The sequence below is a fragment of the Physella acuta genome, unplaced genomic scaffold, assembly GCF_028476545.2.
Source record: "Physella acuta isolate Inbredline_101_S28 unplaced genomic scaffold, ASM2847654v3 ptg000637l, whole genome shotgun sequence".
Taxonomy (NCBI): Eukaryota; Metazoa; Mollusca; class Gastropoda; family Physidae; genus Physella; species Physella acuta.
Window position 1 is genome coordinate 218,641 of NW_026732156.1, and position 25,996 is coordinate 244,636.

The 25,996-nt window shown below is 35.6% G+C and overlaps 2 protein-coding genes across 8 annotated transcripts in view; one reads left to right on the top strand and one right to left on the bottom strand.

Moving 5' to 3' along the window:
* Positions 1–7,022, top strand: part of LOC131948303 (pumilio homolog 2) — a 29,177-nt gene extending 22,155 nt beyond the window's left edge. For all 7 annotated transcript variants that reach the window (XM_059309869.1, XM_059309873.1, XM_059309870.1 and 4 more), the window contains one exon: positions 48–7,022. In XM_059309869.1, coding sequence (XP_059165852.1) covers positions 48–76 — 29 coding nt within the window. In that variant the 3' untranslated portion in view covers positions 77–7,022. The remainder of the gene's footprint in view (positions 1–47) is intronic.
* Positions 7,023–8,511: 1,489 nt separating this feature from the next.
* Positions 8,512–23,161, bottom strand: LOC131948299 (uncharacterized). Its single transcript, XM_059309859.1, has 8 exons — positions 23,064–23,161; positions 18,976–19,141; positions 15,969–16,124; positions 11,193–11,275; positions 10,431–10,634; positions 9,889–9,993; positions 9,210–9,266; positions 8,512–8,946 (listed from the first exon to the last, which is right to left on the bottom strand). Exons 1-8 carry the CDS (start codon positions 23,143–23,145, stop codon positions 8,573–8,575), a joined length of 1,227 nt encoding a protein of 408 aa, XP_059165842.1. The 5' UTR covers positions 23,146–23,161; the 3' UTR covers positions 8,512–8,572.
* Positions 23,162–25,996: the final 2,835 nt, after the last annotated feature.

Below are 25,996 nucleotides of genomic sequence, written 5' to 3' on the forward strand. Positions count from 1 at the left end.
TAAATGTATGTTGAAAAGTTTCATAAATGTTTTTAAACTACTTTCAGCTGGAATTTCTGCTAATGGATCAATGTAAGTACAAAGTGGAAAACCCCAATTGATGTAAAAGCACAATATAATGGAAGCAATGATCCTTGGAATATGGAATTGTTTGAATTGTGTTTTTGGACACAGCCATGATGCAGAGTTTATACCAATACTACTGCTGTTTGTATTGATACAAACAAGTGCTTAGCAAGACAATATATCTGAATGTAATATGCTTCACTAGAATGGGATTTTTAACTTTATAGAATATTTGCATGTTAAATGTCTAAATGTCTTACAAACAGGCTTTTCTTCCCTTTCTGTACAATAAAAATTTTGCTTATTTTAATCAAATGTCAGATCAATCACTGTTTGTCCTGAACTAGTATTAGAAGTGAATTAAGTTAAAACATTTGTTTAGAGGTATGGTAGACATTCCTAACAAACTGTAAAAAAAATATTCTTAGCTATTTGCACTATTTATGCTTCCTGTATTTATCAAAGGCCAAAAATGATGTAGGATGTAATATAAGCTAATCTGCAAGATACAATATTTGTATTTATTTGTATTTAAATGTATAAGGACATTTTGTTATTCTGAATCAGATATCTTGTTGATGTAAAAAGCTTACTCTTCTCCTAATTCAATTGATGTCAAAAATGTACACAAATTACCTTTATAGTTGTTGAAATATATTGTGTTGATGTATAAACAAGATGGCATGGTAATTTCCTGTACATTAGTAAATAGACAATTCTTGGTTAGTGTGTAAATAATTTCAGTCATACCTGGTGAGAGATGCTAATTTTACCTCTGCCCTCATGGTTGTGAATGTCATCTAAGTGGAGACTTTGCATACATCATGACTTTTAAGATAGTGGACTAACATGTACCACACTAATCAATTCTAGCATCTTTTTAAATAAATACATGCCTTTTGAAATGTCAAACATGTAAATATAAAGGGTAGTAAAGCAATTGCACTCTAAATTTCATTTGTAAATTGTCCTTTTGTTAATTAGTTATTATATATTTGATAACATCAGTAATGAAGAATCAAATTAAACATTAAAAATTTTGCTTTTTGGATCCAATTAGATATCAGTATTATTTCTTGACTACTAACAGCATAAATATTTTAATATTACCTTTGTAGGTTTCATGATCTAACAAGGAATGTAGTAAAATGAATTTAAACATCTAAGCAGTTCAGTTGTATTTTAATCTACAGTATTAAAATGTACTAGTAATTCTTAAACTCTGGTTTAGTGAAGGTTAGCAATATTTTTGACAAATATCCAGTTTTCGCTGTTTGTGTAGATTGATTTCATAAAAATCTCATGGATTTTTTTTTCCTTTTAAGGTTTAAATGGGTGTTGGCTTTTCTTTTCTTGGAATTAATAAATTGGCATCTATTTTTTTGCCTAATAATCTTTTACAGTGCATAATCTGCAATAGCTATGTTAACTGTATAAACATTTTGTTATTAGAAAAGCACAACTTTGCTACAAACAGTGAGTTTTATTTTGGTATAAAATTATTGGAATCGCTGGGCTAAGTGAAAACATCAATAATTTCTTATATTAGCCACTGTACAGTGTACTATAGTGCTTGTTGGATTTTTGTATTTACAAGAGGCAATATCTAAATTAACCTCTTCAGTTTATGTAATTACATTTACCATTTAATACATGCTTGTTTTAATATTTTATACATTCTTTATTGTATTATTTAAACAAGTCATTTAGTGCAGTGTTTCCCATTATTTGGAATTTTTTGGACCTGCTCTTTGATTTTCATCCCAGTTGTAATCTTTTATGTGCACTTGTTTTGTTTCCCTCTGGGAAGTTAGTTCACTGTCCCAATATTCAGCAAGAAAATATTTAATTATCCTTCATTTCATTAATCCTTTTGAATCTGTTTTTTTTTTGCATTGTTTTTTATTTTAAGAATCTGTTTAAACTTTTTATTGACTATAATCAGAATGTCTAATCTCTATGGTATATATCTATATATATTTATACATATTTTATAAAAATGACATAGGTTTAAGTAGAATGTAGATACTGATTAATACAATGTGTGTGTGCATAGCTCTAACAATATATCATTGTTGTCATTACAATTTATATATATTTTATAATTGAGAACTTTCTCTCTTAATCAGTTTTTTCTCTAAGTATTGTGCCTTTGTGTAGTCTAATGCTTTTTATTGTGTGCATTTATCATTTTTATAAGCAAATGGTTTATGTGGTGTGTACATATTGTCTAGATATTGGTCACTTTTTCTTCCCTTGTGGTGGCTGGGATGTGTACACTTGTACACTTTTTCTTTTATAGTAAATACATGTCCATCTTTTACACAGATTTATGTCAGAAAATAATTATTCATTGTGCAAGTCAGTAACTTAAGTTAGTTTTTTAAAATCATCATTTTAAGTTTTAAAAAATTCTTTTATTGAATTAAATCTTGGTAAAGGGGGTGATATTGACATTTCTTTCTGTTTCCATTTCAAGCAGTAAATGGAATATTTTGGTGAATTGATATTTTCTTCTCCAAAGCAAGTAATTAATAATAGTCAAATCACGTAGTGCTAGCTTTATTTCAAAGATTCCGCATTGGATGCGATTGAAGCACCCTTTGTTTTTAATTCAAAAATTTGTTTTTAAGTGTCAACAGTTGTTAGTGTATATAGAATGAAGCCTACTCATTTTAAGATAAGCTAAAATATAGCTTTTTGTAAGTTAAGAAATTTTCTCAATTAGTTACAACAGCATTGCCTTGTTTTACTAAATCATCAGTAGGGAACATAGATTGCCAGTTAACTTTTGCTACAATTTTCATTGGTCATAGAATTTTTTAAATAAGTACTTTAAACTCATTGTCAGTAGGTCCATTATCCTTGTTTTACTATGGTACATTTTTTTATTTGACTTGAATTAAACAAGAAAGTCATTCCAGTTGTCTATAAGCAAATGTCATGGGTAACCCTATTTCTCTTTGGTCTTGTCAGATAGAAACAAACCATAGTAATATCTAATGGTATGGGATTTCAGAATGGCTTCATTCTGCTTATAACCCATTCTGGGACTTTTTCAAAATTTAAAACTTTAAAATTCATAAGCACAATTTTAATTTACAATAAGGCTAGAATTACTTGTGGAAGAAATAAGTCTTGTTTTATAACAATAACATTCTAGAAATGTGTCTGTTTTCTGTGACTGGACCAAATATCTGTTTTTGTTAAGTTTTTCATACAAGTAAAACCATGTACATGTTCTCAAGTTTCCAATGCTAAATGCTTTGTATGAAAAATTTACCATCACAGCTTGTAATTTAGTAAACTCCTTTCAAACACTGCCTATGCAAATAAAACAACAAAATGTACATTTGAGTCATAATTGAAATGTTTTATTTTTATTTTAAAATCAGATTTAAATAGATATACATCATGTTGCCAAGCTCTGAGCTCAAAAGAGTCAGCCTGCTTAGTTGTAACTAAAAGAAAAAAACTGTAAATAGTCTATTGCAAACTTATATATATAGGAAACTGTACAGAAAAGCTTTTTATGTACCCAATTAAAATTTGATTGCCTTTTTTTTTTAACTTGGACCAGATTTGACTATGCTGTTAATATTCAGAGGGTTATTTACCAGGATAATAGAATGTATTTCCAATGTCGTGAATGCTACTGCCGTAGATTAGATTATTAGGAGTATTTGGAAGATAACTATCACCACCACCAGTTAAAAACATAAGTTTAGCTTTTTTTCTGGTCTAAATTTCCACATACTAGCCATTTTTTAGTTTCTATTTTAACAATAGCACTAGTTTCAGAATTAAGAAAAAATTAGGGTTTGATTATTCTCAACATTCCCCAGGATGAGGAAAGTTTGTAATTACACATCCAGCAGTATTTGCCTATATACTAAAACTATCTACTCACCTCTGTGTTCACATCTGAATTGTAATTAAGTAGGTAAAGTTTGTAGATATTTTCAATGTGACATAAAAATTAGTTAAACATTCCAGTAGACACTAGCCGTTTTTAAGAAATAAAAACAATTTAACATGCACATAGATCCGTAATTGTAGGATAAGTGAATTTTTTTGTGCAGACTTGCTGACATTTTTGAAGACTTTAAATTGAAACAACCAACTTTCCAGTGGGCTAATGTTTAGTGTAAGCTTCATTTTTGACATTTCACATCACTATTTAACTAAAGGTGCATTCATGAAAAAGCATTTTAAATGTACAGTTTGTCTATTTTAAAAGAACCAAATTAGAGGCATACATGATGTATCAGGAATCTTTTTATGTAAAATATGTATTGTAAACTTAATACAGAAATTATGCCCTTTAAAAGGAAACTATTGCAATTATTTTGTGTAAATTATGTAATAACTTTCTGAAAATTTTAGTTTCAAGAATGTCTAAAATCTGAAATTAATGTTTGATACCGCTTTGAATTCTTACTATAACTAAAAGTGTTAACATTTTTTTAAGATAATAAAACCAAATGTAGATCTATTTCAGCATTTAAAACCAGATCATGCTAGTGTAAACTATTCTGTACATACATATTCCCGAAGTAAACAAATCCATGTGATTTATTTAATGAAAATAAAAGCTGTAAAAATGAACAGAATTTAAGTCAGATGTATTGGGTGTTCAGTAACAGTCACTGTTAATAGTTTTGTACAATAAATCACCATCATTTGTGAATACTTTCTTTACTATACAGTCAGTAGATTTATAAATGAAAAAGTAAAACCTCATTTCTTGTATAAATTGTACATCATTCAACACCACAGAAATATTGTATAAAAGTTTTATATATATATATATCATAAGTATACAGTTAGTATTGAAGTTTTTTAAAGTAAGTTGCATTTTAAAAATGGACTGTAATTATACTGTATGATTTGATACAACTGTAATTTAGTGTTGAGCAGATGATTTTATTTATTTGACATTGAGAATCTGTCACCCAAGCATTTGTTAATAGTGGTGGTTGGCAGGGTGCAGAGCATTCACGGTAGCCTTGGTATCAGCTGGCATGTTGTATATTTTACTTGTACATGTATCACAATTTTAAATGTGCTCAGTGGAACAACTTCTGTAATGCTTTTGAATCTTAACAGCTATTATCTGATTTTATTTTTAGCTTGTCCATGCTTCTAAAGTTCTAGTGACCTCCAGCGAACTTAATTATTTTGATTTATAAGGTTAATTGGATTCCATTTAAAAAGCTAATTAAATTTTGATTTAAAGTTTTGAACTAGTATGTAACATGAGAAACTAAGACTGTTGTACTGATGTCAGTTTGGGATAGCTTCCTGGTAACTGTTTAAACATTCAGCCTTTCAAATTTTAATTGACTAAACCTGAAGACATTCTTTGTTGAATTCATCTATGCGTTGACGCACTTGTGTATACAGAAAGCAAATTTATGTCTACAAATAAAAATCCCTCCTATTCTTTCATTCAATATTTTCATTAACAAATGAAAATTTCAAAGCACTAGTGTACATACATAGAAAAAAAAATCTTGTTTTCTATTAGTCCATTTAAAAAGGTTTATTTTTATTATATTTTTATCATTACTGAAACATTTGCATAGATCCATATATTAAAATAGAATACTTGCAGAATTCAGTCAGATATGTCCAACTAGCATGAGAATGTTATCCAGCAAATGTGGTGTTGCCTGTCTTTTACTGTCTAATGTTTACTATTGTGTGGGTCTGTTTGATTTCATTAATTTTTTTTATTTTTGGGGATTTTCCTATATAACTCTCTTTACAATGGCAAACTTGTCCTATTCTACAGCTTAATTTTTTTTCCTTTAAGAAAAAAATGCTTTTACAGCTTATTTTGTACTTTACATTTTCATGAAGAATTTAGTTATTTTCTTAACACTTTAAAAAATAATTTAATCAGTTACAAACCTGTATACTGGAGTTGCAGTAGATTTCCCACATTTTAAATTTGAAAAGATGAGCCATTGAGAACATGGCAATGCTGCTATAAAGGTCTAGCAAGGCAGTCTTGTTTGCAATCAAAGTAGATTAACACAGTTGTGCTTCTGTTACAAAACAATGGTTTTCTTTATTTTTTACTGATACTTTGAATAATTTCACAGGAAGTGGAATTGTGACAATCATTACTTCAGTTTTTTTTGGTGTTCATTTTGAAATTAATCAAAAGGCCTCAGACAGACGCCTAGTGATTAAATTTTTTTTAATTTGGTTTGAAAATTTCTTAGAATTTTTAGTTGATGAAACAATTCACGTTCTGTTTATTCTAGATGTTAAGGATAATTATTCTTTTAAAAACCTTTAATTGGCTTTCACAAGATTTTTTGCTGACTAATTATTTCCAGTTAAATTGCACCTTTCTTTGCCAAAACTGTTTAAAAGTATTTTTTGTTACATCATGTTCTGCGGTTGAAGATGTGTAAAAACAATCTGCACTTTTGAAAAACAACAAAATAAGGCCAACCTGAGACTATTTCTCCCTTCCATAGAGCTATTTAAATGTAAGGTGTGTACACGTTAAGAGTACTAATCCCGACTACTTTTGTGCACAAATCAGACGTTGCCGAACTACCCAAAAGCTTACTCTGTTTGGGTTGAAGTACCATCCTCCCTGCAGCTTACATTGTTTACTTGCTACCATTAGATTTCTCCCATTTGTTTTTTTCTTTTCCATTTTTCAACCACCCCAACTTTTATGTACATAGTGTGTGGGTTTAATAGCTCTATATACATATATACAATATTTTCCCTTATGAAATATCACATCAAATAACATTGAATATATTATACTGAGGTGTCTAATTTTGATTGTATTTTAAAAGTAATTTTTTTTCAGACTGCACTTGTTTTCAACAAAATTCATATGGGAATTTCAATATTAGCATTGTCGTGAAGTTACTTGTATAGCAAGATTCACATTATCAGAAATAAAATGTTTTCATATGAATTTATTTTGATATTTTTTTTTTTGGATTCCTTTGTGTTGATTGTATTGTGGGTATGTAAACTTGTTTATTGTGAGTTTATTGAGCACGCCCAGCTCTGGACAATCATCCTATAGAAAGTAAAGATAGAACGCCAGTCACAGAAAGGGGCGTTTTATTCTGTACATAAAATCTATTTCCCTATATACTATACAGATAAAGTGAAATATTCCGGATTCGAGAATCCTATTTTTTCCCTTTCTGGATTCGCAGGATTTGAGTAATGACATTTCCGGGTTGGCATTTAAAAAAAATAATTCAGATATTTTTAAGCTTGAAAATTTTGGCATTCAAGAAAATATCGTCCGACGTGTTACTTTAAAAAATCATAATTGAATATTTTTGTTTACCCCGATAGCTTTTTTAAGACCCCGATTGAGGGATTTTCCTTGCTAAAGGAATACATCCTAATAAAAGTTTTTTTTTTATTGGTAGGTTGATTCTGCCGAAAACATAACTTATCACTAGTTAATATTAAAGCTGTTGAGGAGGTAGATGCACCCACACAATGGAAAATTAACTATAAAATTCACAAAAAAAACCCCAAAACATACACATGCATTTTTTACTATAGTAGGAGCTTAAAGCACTTAAAAGAAAGTTAACTGTATGATGTAAAAAAAAAATTACAAATAGTTTGACCCAGAATTTTTAAAATTTCCAAAACTTTTCCAAAATTTAGGCCTTTGTTGCCGAAAATTAGAAAAGAGATGCATAGCATGGTTATCTATGGCTGAATACCAGATTTTCCTTGTGACAAAATTTGAATTTTTTAAGAATCTTTTGAAGTCCGACTAATCTGGATGAACTTTGAAATTTTCTAAAAAAATTAACAAGCAATAGACTTAAGGAAACTGCCAAGTTTTAAATTCTCAATTTATGGTTTCGGAAAAATTGTTTACAATAAAAATAAATTTTGCTTTATTTACACAAATTACATGGCGTGGTCGAGTCGGTAAAGCTCATGGTTGCTACATGAGACAACTCCAAAATTTAACAACTGCTGCCTTGTATTTTGTTCTTGGTTGGACAAAGGCTATGGTAGCAAATCGGAGTCAATGGCCTCTCTGGCGCATAAATAGTTGACACGTATACTTAATGGTATTGGAGGGGATCCCTTCCAACACTAAAATTTAATAACGAAGAAGAAGAAGACGTATTGTATTATAGCTGTAGAGTCATTACATTTTTTTACAACCACGGTAAAAAATTGATGTGCATGACTAATATCTCTCTCTTTTTTGGTGAATTGTTTTGTTTCTCTCGCTTAGTGTATCTGGGTGTATCTGCTCTCTAAGCTAAACCGGGTCAAGATTTTTTCGTCACGTTAACACCTCTACACCTCGTCACATTCAAGGATGTGACGTCATTTATTGGCAACAACTTATTCTCCTGCTTCACTTCTTATGTAAATTAAAAATGTATTTGGTTTAATTTCGTTTCTTTTTCGTTTCACACCCTTAAGTTTTCTATCTGGTCATGAATTCGGGAGTTTAACCTAATTGTATAACTTTATTTTAGCAACGGACAGATTTACAGTGACTCCCTTTGATACGATTCTGCACACTTAAATAAAGATTGGGCGCATCGATAAATAAAATAATGCAAAAAACCACTGTCAGGACACCTACGGCAATGAAACCTAACGCATGCGCAGAAGTGCGTTTGTCTTCAGCGCTCGTGTACCTCAGCAGCGCCACAGACGTGGTTTTAGCGTTTATTGTCAGCTCGTCAACTATGGAACTGAGCATGGCGTCCTTTTGCTCGTTGGTTAGATTAACCGCCGCCACATTTGGCGTGCAGGTGGGTGTGGAGGTTGTCCCGGCTTCCGGCGTAGAGCTGCAAGGCAGTGTGGGTAATTCTGTTGGTTGTGCGGACACCGTCAATGTTTCTGTAACAACAAAGGGAAATAACTGTTGGTGCTTTTTATCAACGTTATCTGAGGTGCCATTGTAATCTCTTCACTAGTATTATCGATGATCTTATAATGATACTATACGACTACGGATCGTGTGCATGTTATATAACACAATATGGACATTTTTAGACCCACCCTCACGACATAAAAAAGTTATACAATATTTTCATAGACCATGTGAAGCTCTATGTAAGCCTACCTACCCCCCCCCCCCATCAAATGAAAAAAATTCTTACCAGTTGTACAAGACGATGATAATGACACTTGAATACCTTCAATGAAAATGTAGCCATCTGTAAAATAACAAAACACATTACTCTTTATTAAATAGTATAGGCCATTAGGCAATACAAAACAATATCGTATCAAATTATCTCTGCCACCCCCCCCTCCCCGTTAATTGTTGGATCAAGGTTAGAGTTAGATCTCGGGCTTTAAAACATCCAGGTCGAAGCAGTTCATCATAGATTAAGAAACAAAATACTCACCTATAGAAAAAATGTATAATTTTATATTGGTTCCAGTGTCCGCCCCCGGAAGTTTCAAGTACCTCCGGAAATTTCAAGTAATCTGGAAATTTCAAGCTCTCCCCCCCCCCCGCCCTACATACGTTTTAAGTAACCCCGAAAGTGTCAATTACCCCCAGGAAAATTTCAAGTACCCCCTGAAGCTTCAAGCGCCACTTCCACCAGAAGTTTCAAGTATCTTCGGAAGTTTTAAGTACCCCCGAAAGTTTCAAGTGCCCCTGGGAAATTTCAAGTACCCCTGAAGTTTACCACTCCCCCCCCCCCCCCCCGGAAGTTTCAAGTACCCTCGGAAGTTTCAAGTACCCCCAGAAGTTTCAAATATCCTCGAAGTTTCAAGCACTCCCCCCCCCCACCACTGAGAAAAATATCTGAAAGAAACCTTGCTTACCTGGTAGACTGCTAGTAATGACAGACGTGTCGCATGCATTGAACGTTCTGGTTGTCGACTGGTCAATGGATGCCAAATCATTCACGGAAATGTTAGAAACTTCCGCTGGGAAAATAAGTTCAAGCTATTTTATCATTTTATTCAACAAAGAAATACAAAAAAATCCCGAATATCTGTAGTAATAAAATAACAAAGACGACAATAAATCGATGTGTTTGTCAACCGTAGCAAACAGTTTCTTCAAGGCATCTCTTCTGGAAGGGGGAGGGACAAATCCCCCTCCCTACTCCCGAAAAGGTCCACCGAACAAAATAGAATTTATATAGAAAATATATACTTTATATATACTTTATCCCTGTCTCTCTCTCCCCCCCCCCCTATGAAGTTTTAGTCCGCCCCCTCGAAGATTTCAAGCGTCCTCCCTGAGAAAAAAAAAACTCTGGAAGAAACTCTGGCAGCAAACATAATCTTCTTCTGCAAAGAGTTCCGGAAGGTCTGCTTCACATACTCCAACTTTACACAAAATAATCGTAACTTCTCACCTATGATCCGGTCGGATTTGACGAAAGATTTGGTTGTAGAATTTATAAGCGCCAGAACACAGCCGGTCTCGTCTGTAAATGACGTCATGAAACACCCAAAGACCCTGTCGCAGAAAGCGTTACAGTCCTCGCTAGTTGGGGCTTGTGGTCGGACCGGGTACAAGGCTATGTCCACAGGCTCATAGCCCTCAGTTTTTGAAAAGTCTGGCCACATTTAAATCCAAAGTTGAAAAGTGTAAACATTGTTAATTATTTGATTGGTTACAAAATGCTTTAAATGTCTGGGTGCTATGTTGTCCCCTCCCCTTTCTTGATTGTACTAGCCTTACTGGTAATGATTATATTATCCGTACTGGTAATGATTATATTAGCCGTACTGGTAATGATTATATTAACCTAACTGGTAATGATTATATTAGCCTTACAGTGATTATATTTACCTCCTCCAATAAACCCATTTCTCCATTAATTTTATTTCCCCCGTCTTATTCTACTAGCCCCACTAAATCTATTTGTACCCTCCCCTCAGAGTTTCTTCCAGACATGGGGCTTACCCCCCCCCCCCCGAACGAAACGGAATCTATATACAAAACATATACTTTACCAGTGTCCGCCCCCACCTTCCCCGGAAAATGTCCGCCCCCCCCCATATCAAGTGCCCCCACGGAGAAAAAAGTCTGGAAGAAACATTGCTTCCCCTCCCTCAAAAAGTCCTTTTGGGGATAGATTAAAGCAAAAAAAAAAAAATTAAACTGTGCTTACTGTAATATTCCATTTTTGTACATAAGAAATATTGACTGATGGCACAGTTTTTCTTGTTCCATTTCAGGTTCAATTTGTCGAGTCTAAAGAGAGAAAAAAAATGTAAATTTTCAATAGTAGGTTAATTTGTTATATTATCGCATGGTACTGCGTAGCTAAGTTGCAGAGCTCTGAACAGCTACCCCGAAACTCTCGAGTTCCATTTCAGGTTCAATTTGTCGAGTCTAAAGTGAGAAAAAAATGTAAATTTTCAATAGTAGGTTAATTTGTTATATTATCGAATGGTACTGCGTAGCTAAGTTTCAGAGCGCTGAACTGCTACCCCGAAACTCTCGAGTTCGAATCCAGGTTCAAGTCCCTGAGTCGAAACAGGTGAGGTTTACTTGCCTCATTTACCGTCATATTCGAAAAGGGCATGATACTAAATGATGTCACCAGCGCCAGGTTATTTAGCGCCCTAGGCAAAACTTACTAAAACGCCTTTTCACACAAACTGATTAATAAAACATATGTATAAGAAAACAATTAAAAGTGACATTTTTATTTGTTATCAATTGCATACACGTTATAATTAGACATCAAAATCAAATTTTACTTGCCTCCTTCGTCTCAAAAGTTTGTACTCATTCCTTCAATTACAGTTTGCAAGTTTTTATTGAAATTGTTGCTAAGTCCACTAGTCTATTTTGTACTTTACCGCCACTCCCCCCCCTCCTTCGAAAATTTAAATCCCCCCCCTCCTCCCGGGAGAAAAAAAAAGTCTGGAAAAAACACTCAAAAAAAAAAGTTCTTGTAGTGTTGGGCTCTCTGCAGTTCTCCCAAGGTGAGTTCCAAAACGAATATTACCTGTTCTAAGCTTAACTGTCTTTAGGTATAATTGTTAAATATCTGTATAATGTGATTATGTAACGATTTTTTTTGTTTTTGAAAAATAAAAGGTTATAAATGTTATAGATTCCAGCCTAAAATTGTTTTATATTAATCCTTTAGGAGAGGGTGAAAAATATGAAAATACAATGAATTAGATGTTTAATTTACGACTAAGACTGTATGTCTACTAACATTAAGTATTGCAATATACAACGGCTACAGATGTATTTGATAATGCTAAAAAACCTACCAAACTATTTCGTTTAGAACTTAAGCTATATATATTTTTTACAATAGCAAATAATAATTTAAAGTTGTATTTATATGTAAACGGTCAACCTAAGGTGCAGGAATTTGCAATGAATGTAAAGTTAAGCAACGAATTATCTTCCATTTAAAAATCCAAAGACCAAAATTTCATTCAAGGGAAATAACTTTCACAAGAATAGCTAAATTAACCAAGTGTAACTAAGACATGTTTGAAAAACATAATAAAACGCTCTAAATTTCATTACGTAATGATTATAACAAATCTTTTATATTAGCTATGTTAGATTGTGAAAACAATATCTTCTACTTGTTGAATACTTAACTGTAGATTTAGTTTGAATGTCCTGGTAGCTTTATCGTAACATACTTCTATTCAATTTTGATGACACTCAATTATTTGTTGCTCTTGATCTCCACTCATTGTAAAGGTTTTTCCGTCCCCTAATTAGAGGGACACCTTTCAAAAAATAAAACAGGCTTATCTGTTTTAGACAATGCTAGCATTATTGATTAAATATTAAAAAAAATTATAATTTGAAAAAACAAAGTTTACGTTTAGTTATAAATTCCATCCCATTTAATATTATACATTAATACTTTAAGGGTGGTAATATAGATTCCTAAAAAAAACTAAAGATTTTTTCAGCTAGAGGACCCCCTACCTTTCTTTGTAGTGTGTTCCGGACTGAATTGAAAGCATCTTACGTACGATAAACTAGACTACTCAATATACTCTACTACATTCACAACACATATCAAGCTTTGATACTTAAACATAACTAGACACGACGCTCCAGAACTACGACACCAAACTCTACAAACGGTACTTCCAATCAACAACGATTTCATTGGACCCACTACTCTTTAACAGTCAATAGAATTCAATACCTTAATACCACAAGAATGAATACTCCCGTACTCCAAAACTACATACTTCATCACCCGCATTCTCAATTCTCTATTACCAATCCGATTCCACTAGACCAGGGGTCGGCAACCTGCGGCTCGCGAGCCGCATGCGGCTCTTTTGATGTCGTGATGCGGCTCTTCAGCTCCATGCACAAATATTAACAATTATTTTATTTTATTTTTAAAACACATACAAATATTGTTCTGCAATACTCGGCAATGAACGATAAAATAATAAACACTCGCTATCCCATTAGAATATTTAGTTACGCCCTATTTCAATTTACTTCCTATTTACTTGTCTATTGCTAATTGCAACATTCAACTTCATGGGGAAGATCACAAAAGAAACTAAACGAGCTAAAGAAAAACTGCACGGAAAGGAAAACTCAGCCTATGCCTTGCTTGAAGAAGATGATTGTTTCGAAAACAAATTACTTCGTTTTGTTGAAAACCCGAAGAGCGGCAAATTACTTTATTTTAAAAAATCTGAAACAAAATATGAACAACCCAACACTACTATTAACACGAATCACTTCAGCATTACTATAAACAAAATGAAGGATGGGTTCACTGAGATATTTGAGCAATTCAAAAGAAATGAAAGTACTCTGACCTTCACAGTCAAAGTAGATTCTCTCAACACAAAATTAAAAGAGATTTGGAATTGATGCTGGTTCGCTTCAAATCAAATTGCTAGATTTGAAAACCACACATTTGTGGAGCGGTAAGCTCACATATCTCAAGAGCAAGTTTGACGATTTGGAGGCCCAGAACAACATGCATGTTTCACTGTACAACTGGACAGTTCTAAAAGAAATGTCGCGAGTTTACTATTGTTTAACAAGTTGAAAAAATCACATAGTTTCAAATATGTAGCTTCTTTATTTTAGGAAAGTAGTTCTACCTTCAATATAGTAAAATAAATTAACCTTTCTTACAATGCTCCGCTCTTTTCTCGTAAACATAAATCTTAATTCTTCTATACACCACAGCAATGTTGCAACTTGATAGATCTGTATTATATTGGTTTCTTTTTGTTACTTCCAATATTTTAGTTCCAAACAAATAAGGGAAACAACTTCAAACTATGTTATCAAATTAATAAATAAACCAATACCCCAGTTGAAATATAAAACTCATGTAAATCCTTGTTGATTTTGTTTACTTTTCTATAAGTATTAATAAATGTTATGTAAAACATTTGTCTGCCTTTAAAATGTATTGATATTAATAGAAAAAATATTTTTAATTAAATTACGAAACTCATAACTATGTAAGATAACTTCGCGTTAATAAAATAAATTCCTTATATTTAATCAATTTTTTTGTTCACTGTTTGTTTCTCAAAAAATGTATAGATCTACTTTCTCACAACTGTGATGTGGTCAGCCCCGTGGCAGTGGTTCCATGCTTTCTACTACCGAAGTGCATATTTTATTTATTATTTTCGAATATTTTCAAAAGTAGTTTTAGTAGTAGAAAGCATTTTTGTATGTGTCAGTGTGCATTAATTTGACTTGAGTGACATAGTTTTTTAGTTATTAGCTTCTAACTTGGGTAGGGATAGTGCTATAGTTATATAATTTTATTTTATTATTCTATCAGAGCTAGCTAAAATACTTTATTATGTTTTGTGCGACACATATGTATGTTTTTATATGAACAAATAGTATTTTATAATTTAAAAAAAAAATTAAAAAAAAAATCTACAAGATTTCTTGTGTTAACCAAATTACTCGCACGCAGGGGTCGGTAACCTACCGTTCGCGAGTTGCATGTCAATATTGATGTCAATATGCGGCTCTCTAGTTCTATAATAATTAGCCTATAATTGTTTATTATAGAAACTCAAAAAAATTATACTGTAAAAACAAATACTTCAAACAAATAAAAAAAAAAACAACGAGAATAGGTGGAGTAGAGTGTATATGGACAGTTGACAGCCTAGGGCATTAGGCATTAGGCCCTGCCGCACAACTATGTTGTGGCCAGACCCGTGGCAATGGTTCTATGCTTTCCACTACCGAAGTGCACATACAAATGTTAGTGGCTCTTTAAAGTCTGGGAAATTTTGTAGATTTTAACTTTCGTCTCTTCCGTCTCAAAAGGTTGCCGACCCCTGGCTTAAACCAATGCACGACGATACACAAATTCAAACTTAGTGTTCCTTCGCAGATCATTCTTGAGTGGACAGAGGCAATGTAAGCACAGCCAGAAAAGAGAAACAGACTGAAGTCGGACTCAACGGGCCATATGACGCATTACATGCTGACATGTAATAGGCCTACATGTGTTTGAGGCAGAGTTTCTTCCAGGCATCTCTTCGGGGGGTGGGGGGGGGGGGTGACGGACGTGGAGCCCTCGCCGAAGAAAGTCTACCGCCCCCTCCCCGTACGAAATGGAATTTATATAGAAAATATATATATATATATATATATATATATATATATATATATATATATATATATATATATATATATATATATATATATATATATATATATATATATATGTATATATATATATATATATATATATATATATATATATATATATATATACTTATAACAGTGTTTGCCCCCCCCCCCCCCCCAATTTTTTTAGTCCGCCCCCCCACCGAAAATTTCAATTCCCCCCCCCCCCCCCGGGGAAAAAAAAAGTTTGGAAGAAATCCCCTTCAATGTTGTGTTTAAGAACGAAGAAGAGGAAAACAGGTCAACTTACGAGTAACATTCTTCGCCGTTTGTGTACTGAGCGTCATCCGTTTTCTCGAAGTTGGCCCACTGTGACGTGTTGGCCGTCTGGCAGGCGTCTGCCCATACCAGCGTCTGCGTGGTGCCATCTTGGTGCCAGACCAGGGATATCCAGGCCTCGTCCCAGCTGGGGACAGGTGGTATATAGTGTTGGTGGGTCGGGGTCATATAGGGTTGGTGGGTCGGGGTCATATAGTGTTGGTGGGTTGGGGTCATGTTGATGGGTCGGGGTCATATTGGTGGGTCGGGGTCATGTTGGTGGGTCGGGGTCATATTGGTGGGTCGGGGTCATTGTTGGTGGGTCGGGGTCATATAGTGTTGGTGGGTCGGGGTCATGTTGGTGGGTCGGGGTCATATTGGTGGGTCGGGGTCATTGTTGGTGGGTCGGGGTCATATAGTGTTGGTGGGTCGGGGTCATATAGGGTTGGTGGGTCGGGGTCATATAGTGTTGGTGGGTCGGGGTCATATAGTGTGGGTGGGTTGGGGTCATATAGTGTTGGTGGGTTGGGGTCATTGTTGGTGGGTCGGGGTCATATAGTGTTGGTGGGTTGGGGTCGTATAGTGTTGGTGGGTCGGGGTCATATAGTGTTGGTGGGTCGGGGTCATATAGTGTTGGTGGGTTGGGGTCATATAGTGTTGGTGGGTCGGGGTCATATAGTGTTGGTGGGTCGGGGTCATTGTTGGTGGGTTGGGGTCATATAGTGTTGTGGTTTTGGGTTGGGGTCATATAGTGTTGGTGGGTCGGGGTCATATAGTGTTGGTGGGTCGGGGTCATATAGTGTTGGTGGGTCGGGGTCATATAGTGTTGGTGGGTTGGGGTTATATAGTGTTGGTGGGTCGGGGTCATATAGTGTTGATGGGTCGGGGTCATATAGTGTTGGTGGGTCGGGGTCATTGTTGGTGGGTCGGGGTCATATAGTGTTGGTGGGTCGGGGTCATATAGGGTTGGTGGGTCGGAGTCATATAGGGTTGGTGGGTCGGGGTCATATTGTGTTGGTGGGTCGGGGTCATAAAGTGTTGGTGGGTCGGGGTCATATAGGGTTGGTGGGTCGGGGTCATATAGTGTTGGTGGGTCGGGGTCATATAGTGTTGGTGGGTCGGGGTCATATAGTGTTGGTGGGTCGGGGTCATATAGTGTTGGTGGGTCGGGGTCATATAGGGTTGGTGGGTCGGGGTCATATAGTGTTGGTGGGTCGGGGTCATATAGTGTTGGTGGGTCGGGGTCATATAGTGTTGGTGGGTCGGGGTCATATAGTGTTGGTGGGTCGGGGTCATAAAGTGTTGGTGGGTCGGGGTCATTGTTGGTGGGTCGGGGTCATATAGTGTTGGTGGGTTGGATAGTGTGGGTTGGGCAGGGGTGGGTTAGGCAGCGGTTGATTGGGTAATTGTGGATTTGGTAATGGTGTATTCAGTGGCGTCGCTAGGTCGGGTGTCATTGGTGTCACTGGTGTCACCAGTTGCGACACTTCGTGGTGTTACACCCCCCCCCCCCAAGAAACAAAGTATATATATATATATATATATATATATATATATATATATATATATATATATATATATATATATATGTGTGTGTGTGTATGTGTTTGTGTGTGTATGTGTGTCGTCCTACAGAGGCCTATAATTTAAATGCATGCCACCTACGGCGTATATTATGTTTTTAATCTTTAATCGCTGCAACGATGTTTATCTATAGTTTGTTAATAATATAGTTGGATGTAGCATTATTAACACGTTTTTCTTAACTCAGCTTCGCGTTTGTGGGTTTGTTGTTAAAATTGACATCGAAAATTAGCCCACTTCTGATTGCTCTAGAGACCTGAAATTTGGCATGCATGCTACTTTCGCCTAACAATTTCAGATGCAATCATAAAAACTAGCAATTAGTGACCGTAATTAGCTTAATTTAATTACGCCCCAAGGACCATAAAATTGAGGACATGATTTCTAAAGATACCGACAAGACTGGAGCCTTATTGACACAGTTACTTCGGCCCCAATCGATGTGAGCGCGCTGGCCGTGATCGTATAGTGGTTAGTACTTCGCGTTGTGGCCGCGACAACCCAGGTTCGAATCCTGGTCGCTCAAGATTTTTAGTCCGTGTATTTATAAACACTTTTTTAAAAACCACGTTTTTCATGTGTAGCAACGGACTAAAAAGGAGAAAATAAAATACTTAAAAAAACTTTTTAAAAAACCACGTTTTTCTTGTGGACTAAAAAGTAGAAAATAACTATTTACATACATTTGATGACAAAAAACGTGGGTCGGGCAGATGGGTCGGGAAATGTGATGGTGAACGTACCCACGTTTTTTGTCATCAAATGTATGTAAATAGTTATTTTCTACTTTTTAGTCCACAAGAAAAACGTGGTTTTTTAAAAAGTTTTTTTAAGTATTTTATTTTCTCTACAGTTAACTTGTTTATGTCACGCTGTCACTCCCACTCTCTTGTTACAATAGTCTATTTGTACTTAAAAGACTATTTAAGTTGTATTAATTATTAATGGGATTGGCAGAAAAGCCTTTTCTTCTGTACATTTAGCAATTTTTTGCTTTGGTGTCACCTCCCTAAATGATGTCACCCGGTGCGACCCGCACCCCCACCCCGCTCTCGCTACGTCTCTGGGTGTATTTGATATTTGTGGGTTAGGGTAGTGGTGGGTTAGGGTAAACAGTAAAGGTTCGATAATGGAACGGCGCGGTCAAATGGTAGAGCATGCGACTGCTAATCCAAAAGTCTCGAGTTCACATCCGGCTTCACGTCCGAATAAGGTACGGAGTCCACCAAGCTCTGATGGGTACCTGGCTTACGGCGGCTGGGAATACTGCTGACCTTACTATCCCTTCATATGCCGAGGTCACAGAAACAGGTTAACTCTACTTCACTTGCCCCATGAACCGCTTGTTTAGAAAAGGAACTTTCACTAACTAACCAACGAAAAACAAAACCAAGACATAATTATGGTCAAGTTACTCGTTGATCCATTGGTTATTGGCAAATGACGTCAGTTCCCGCTGAACGGCAGGGGTGTCAACTCTTGTCAAAGATGCGCCCAAGTTCTTGCACGCATCGAACGCTACTCTCCACGACACCTTGTTCTTTACCAAAATAAATTTGGTTCGTCCGCTTGCCGTTTCAACTGTAGATAAAATTCAAAATTAGACAATTTTATTTTATTTTATGGATCTTCTTCTTTTCTTCTTCTTCGTTTTTAATTTTAGTATTGGAAGGGATCCCCCTCCAACATAATTAAGTGTCAACTGCATGGTTATGCGCCATTGAGGCCATTGACTGAGATTTCAGCCTGCTTTTCTTTTTGGATTTGCTTCCATAGCCTTTGTCCAACCAAGAACAAACTACAAGACAGCAGTTGTTTGATTTTGGAGTTGTCTCTCCTAGAAGAGTTGCTGTCCCCAGCTAACGTGCCTCATCTGCCCGAGATTTAATGGATGAATCGGCAACATATGTATGTTTGACAAATGCATGTTTGTGTGGCATATTACTTCTACAAATATAAAAGTGGCTGAATATGAGCATACTAACAGGCAAACTCTGCTTCGTTTGCCCCATGGACCGTAAGTTTCGAAAATGGAACTTTACTTTAATTTTAATAAATGAAACAAGTTAATAAAAAGTCTAGTGACAATTTAAGCGCAGTTTCCTTATGTTATCCATAACAATTTTAAATTGAGATAAATCATATATTCAGCAAATAAATAATGCAACACAAGTAGTTTTAATAATTCAAAACAAAATAGAAAAAATATTTATTAACGAGATTTAAAAAAATATGCGGACGTGTAGGGGGTAATAGAAAATATCAACGGAAATAGTTTTATTTTAACGAGTAGGCCTACACGATGCTCAGTTTAAAATATCATCCTAGGCCTACACGATGCTCAGTTTAAATAATTAAATTTTTTTTTGTGACCGAACGAAAGGATATTTTTGAAAACTTTCTTCGGCAATATTGTTCTAAATTATGGCAGGAATCGATTGGTAAATGTTTTAAATCGCTAAGTGGTCTGGTTGCCGAGATATGGAGCGAAAACTGCATTTGTTCGAGGTTTTTTGGCTTTTCCGGGAAATCCAGGAAGGAATTCCGGGAATTTTTTGGCCTATGTTCATCCTCGGAACTTGCTTAACATATTTGCTTTGGAACTAGTCCTCGATATTGCTTCGTTGAGGAGGAGATACGACTTAAAGGCTGCGGACACACATCCATCCAGAAATGACGAGTTAATAATAACAATCCCAGTATGGAAATTGCGCTAAAATAAACCGGGAGTGATCTCCCCTAAACTTTCTCGAATATTCTTATATAAAACAACAGGGGATGGGAACTCGGGAAATAGTTATGATTTTTAATCAATTTTAAATACATAAACTTTTTAAAATAAAATAGAATCTCATAGAAAAAAGTATTGCACACCAAGCGAACGCCGAATAAAGATGTTCATAATGGTGCGCAATATTATTAGTACTTTATAAATTTAGATGCGTTTTTGAGAAATCGGAAATAGCGTAAATTAGTACTTCCCGTCAACGGAAATTACTCAAAATTTAACAGAAGGTAGAGAATTAGATCTTTTACTTACATGTGAAATTTCATTTATCTATCTGAAATAGTACTCAAGTTATAGGATTTTGAAAAATTCAAAGTAGAAAAAGTACCACTTCCGGTTATCGGAAATCGCTCAAAAGTTGATACGGATCTACGATTTTGATAAAATACTTACATATGAAATTTCATCAACCTAGCAGTAACGGTACTCAAGTTATCGTGTTTACACACGGACACACAGACAGACACACACACACAGACATACGGACAAGATTGCAAAATTATGTTTTTCCGTATCAGTGAGGTGTAAAACGTCGAGATTTGTAAAAATCTCGATTTTTTTTTTTTGCACGATTACAATACTTTCTCTATACTACATATATACGAGAAAGTAAAAATGATTAAAAAAAATATGGGTTCGGCGAAGGTCAAAACACACACTCGACGTATGATTCACGATCGGATTTTTGTAAGTTTGGACTATAGAACTATGACGAAGGGTTCGGTGAATGCGCATATGAAACTGGTGGGGTTAGGTACCCCAAAATAGGTTAAGAGCTACTGGTTTAGCCTAACAGCGGTTTTAGTAGCGTTAGGATTACATTAATTAAAGAATAAGCTACCAGAAATAGCTTGATCGCGCGGCTTTTATAGTTTTCTTAATTATGTTACAGTTTTATGTTTTTTTCATCGTGGCTACACGCAAGGTTCACATACAGACACACCTACACACACACTCACATACACATATAATTATATAATTATTTAAATTATAGTGCATTATTATATATTTAAAGAAAATAATTTTTAATGCTTTTTTGAGCATAATTATATAAAAGCTTGTCATTGAAACTTTTTTATACAACAATTCCCTTTAGAACTTTAATGTTAGATTTTTTTAGCGCAATTTCCATTCTGGAGAATTGCGTTTATTAACGCGTCATTTCTGGGAATGGATGGATGGATGGATGAATGAATGTATGGATGAATGTGTGTCCGGGCTTTAAGTCGTATCTCCTCCTCAACGAAGCAATATCGATGACTAGTTCCAAAAGCAATTATGTTAAGCAAGTTACGAGAATGAGCATAGGCCATAAAAATTCCGGGTTTCTTTCATGTATTTCCCGGAAAAGCCAAAAAACCTCGAACAAATGCAGTTTTTGGCCCATATCTCGGCAACCAGACCACTTAGCGACTTGAAACATGTACCAATCGATTCCTGCCATAATTTAGAACAATATTGCCGAAGAAAGTTTTCAAAAATATCCTCTCGTTTAGTCACAAATTTTAAAATTACATAAACACCTACAAACCGATCGTTCTTCTAGCTTGAACGCATCCCAGCATTATACGTCAGAGCTATTTTTAGATAACATAAGGAAATTGCGCATTAATGTCACTAGACTTTTTAATTAACTTGTTTTAGTAATAATGCAATTAACATGTTTTATGTTAAGAAGTCATTGCATTTTTAATTTCTCGTATTCGAAGTATTGTAATTCCTGAGTCGGAAAAACATAGTTTTACATTTTTTCCGTATATCTCTCTGTGTGTGTATGTATGTATGAATGTGTGTATGCATGTGTGTATGTCTGTGAACACGATAACTTGAGTACCGTTACAGCTAGGTTAATGAAATTTCATATATAAGTATTATATCAAATAAGTAGTTCTGTATCAACTTTTCAGCGATTTCCGGTAACCGGAAGTGGATCTTATTCTTTTTGTTTATCAAAAGCCTATAACTTGAGTACTGTTTCAGTTAGATAAACAAAATTTCACATATAAGTAAAAGATCTAATTCTCTGTCTGCTGTAAAATTCTGAGTAATTTCCGTGGACCATAAGTATTTGGCGCTATTTTCGATTTCTCAAAAAACGCATATGAATTTGTAAAGTACTAATATTCCGCACTATTATACTTTTATTGTTTGCTGTTCACTTTGTTCGCAATTTTTTTTTACGAGATTCTATTCTATTTTAAAAAGTTTTAGCATGTAAAACTGATCAAAAAGCATGTCTGTGTCCCTAGTTGCCATCACGGTAGTGTTATATAAGTATATTCGAGAAAGTTTAAGGGAGATCACTTCCGGTTTATTTTTTCATGAAATTAAATTAGTGTATTCACAACTTTCCACTCCACCCCATTTCATCGCCCTGTAAGTGACACCAGCTTTCTGTTTTTTCTATCAACACACCACGAGAAAATTAAAATGTGCACTACTTCTATTTTCGGTCGGATTCTTTATCGCTACTCCAACATGGGCAAGGATAGACTTAATTTAGCAGTTCTGTCTATATTTTTATAAAAGAGAAAAGTCCTACCCCACCCCCCCCCCCCTCGTTAACCCGTGAAATTTCCCCGTCGCTATCGTCATGAGTGGATAAAAAAAAACCTTTTTTACTGTAGTTATACATATAATATAACTAACACATTCACTACGTGTGTTATCGACAAAGAAATACATATAACCCCTCCTCACTTTCTCCTCACTTACCTGTGTTAGGCAGGAACCATCCACCTGTGCCGACAATACCATCCAACACCTGCAGTAGACAGAGCACGACAACAAACGTCATGCTGACACCAGCCCACACCAACTACACCAACCAGACCTAGCCCAGCAACAGCTCAGCGCGTCGTCAGCTCTGCGTGACGCGGTGCCAGAAGTTCGCGGTGGGATTAAACCCCTCGCTCTAGCCTCACGACATCCCCCGTTCTATTCTCTTGACACCCCTCGCTCTAGCCTCACGACAACCCCCGTTCTATTCTCATGACACCCCTCGCTCTAGCCTCACGACATCCCCCGTTCTATTCTCATGACACCCCTCGCTCTAGCCTCAAGACAACCCCCGTTCTATTCTCATGACACCCCTCGCTCTAGCCTCACGACAACCCCCGTTCTATTCTCATGACACCCCTCGCTCTAGCCTCACGACAACCCCCGTTCTATTCTCATGACACCCCTCGCTCTAGCCTCACGACAACTCCCGTTCTATTCTCATGACACTCCTCGCACTATCCTCTATGACACCCCTCGCTCTATTCTCTATGACACCTTTAGCTCTATTCCCCTAACACCCCAAGCTCTATCCTCAATGACACCCTTCTTGTTCTTTCCTCCATGACACCCTTCTTGTTCTTGTCACCATGACACCCCTCGTGTTCTTGTCTCCATGACACCCCTCTTGTTCTTGTCTCAATGACACCCCTCTTGTTCTTGTCTCCATGACACCCCTCTTGCTCTTGTCTACATGACACCCCTCTTGTTCTTACCCAGAGGCGTAGCTACCCTTCCCGGCGCCCGGGGACAAACTTTCGATTTGCACCCCCCCCCCTCAAACTTTCGATTTGCACCCCCCCCCTCAAAATTTCGATTTGCACCCCCTCGAACTTTGATTTACACCCACCCCTCTCAAACTTTCAATTTGTTTTTCCAACCCATTTTGGCGGCCCCCTAAGGTCGGCGCCCGGGACATGTGTCCCCCGCCCCCCCCCCCCTCGCTACGCCTCTGTTCTTGCCTTCTTGATACACATGCCACGCCCCCCCTTCCATTAAACACCCATCCATTGATGTTGAAATGTGCGTGATCACCATCTGATTCCAATTTTACTGACTGAAGAATAAACGAGAATTAAAAAAACTCACTCGGTTTTGTTTTCCTCTCTCTTACTCACACACACGCACACACAAAGAGTGATGTACTCTCACACATAAACACGCGCTCACAAACACACATACATACAGCTTTAAAACACTCCATTCGGTGGTTTCAAATGAACAGATTTGCATAGGTCTCAAGTTACAAAGACAAAAGCTCGCACTAATTTTGTTTTAATCGCGTGGGGTAAGTTATCATTATCGACATAATAAATGTTGATTGTTGATACATGAGTTTAACATTCTTTTATAGGTCTGACAATCATTACAAATACTAAAGTTTTTTTTACCCAATTTAAATTAAACAATACTTTTTTTCGCTTTTATATCTAGTTATTTTGACTATAGGGACAACCTGAACTTTAACCTTGCTTGACTACATTGTTTTGAAATTGATTACCTCGCAGTTGTCTGCCTTGACACGAAGTTTAACCGTGCACGCGATGCAGTTATCCCCCCTTACAGTTTTCCCAAATCAACGCGTCTTTATTATAAAAAAAGTAAGGAAAAAAACGAATTTCCGATAATCACTTGATTTGTGATTAGAAATAATCACTCGAACATTTTGCCCCACATGTAGTCTCGTTATGGTAATATTATTTTACCAGTTCTATTTCCGGTAACGTTCATCACAGCAAGGTTTTAAACTGCTGCGACTGTATGGATACTGTGATACATTTTTTTAATTAGATTTCTACATGCTAAACTTAGCAAATCGTATATTTTCTGGTCTGTTTTTCTATTCGTTTATCAGAAATATAGAATATAACTTTCACTTTCAGACATATTCAGACATGTCTGAATATGTTTAAAAAAATATAAAATACGAGCCGGCCCGCGGCATAACATACGCCGCTATTTAGTTGTTTCTAATTTTCAATAATTCATAATTTGTGAATTCGACAGTACCAACGCTGACACTGAAAATATTTCTTTAAAACACTATAAGTAGCTCGTTAAGGACCATAACCCCCCCTCCCCCCCCTACGTTTAAAATCGTTGGCTCTGCTTGTAAACATTTAGAGTGAACACAGCTCACTAAAACCATGTAGGGGTGGGGAGGTAGGGAGAGCGTTTGCAGCTTGTTTTCTAACGGCTCGAAGAAGAGAATTATATATATAGATAAATTCTGACGGTTTTGTAGGAATCAGAAAATCGCTCATAAATTGAGAGAAACCTAAGTAAATAAAATCATAACACCCCAACCCCATTCGTTTTATATAATTTCCGTTATCCTTAAACGACTATACTACACAATAAAGCTTATTAAAAAAATAAACACTGCATTAATTTTAATTAACAAGAGGAATAATTACGTATTGATTCGTTTCAAAATCTAGTTTTACGGTATAGAAGTTAGAAGGTGTGGTCTTTTTGTACTTAAATAAATATTTAAAAAATTCTGAAATAATATATTTTTTTGTTCCTATGGTTATAAATTGAAAACATGATTTTTATTGGCTAGTTTACAATAACCGCGCATGTAAACACGGTTTTTCATTCGTCAGTTAACAAAAGCCATGAATGTATTCATAGGAAGTTCCCACAGATGCGAGCCCAGTGGTCTTTTCTTGTCACGTGATTGGAGTGTTGTTTTTTTTCATTGGTTGCCCGGTCATGTTACGGCTACACCTCTAGCCGTAACAAGATATTTCCTTTATTTTGTTGACAACTTTGAATAAATCGTATGATATTTAAAAAGAAATGCCTCTCATTGTGCCTGCTTAGCGCAAAATTTAACTGCTGGAAATTTAATTTTTCAAAAATAA

Coding starts and splice junctions, on each gene's coding strand:
- LOC131948299 (XM_059309859.1), bottom strand. CDS start 23,145: ATGACGTTTGTTGTCGTGCTCTGTCTACTGCAGGTGTTGGATGGTATT. Junction 11,276..15,968: donor AACGGCGAAGAATGTTACTC/GTAAGTTGACCT, acceptor TTCTCTCTTTAG/ACTCGACAAATTGAACCTGA. Junction 9,994..10,430: donor CAAATCCGACCGGATCATAG/GTGAGAAGTTAC, acceptor TTATTTTCCCAG/CGGAAGTTTCTAACATTTCC.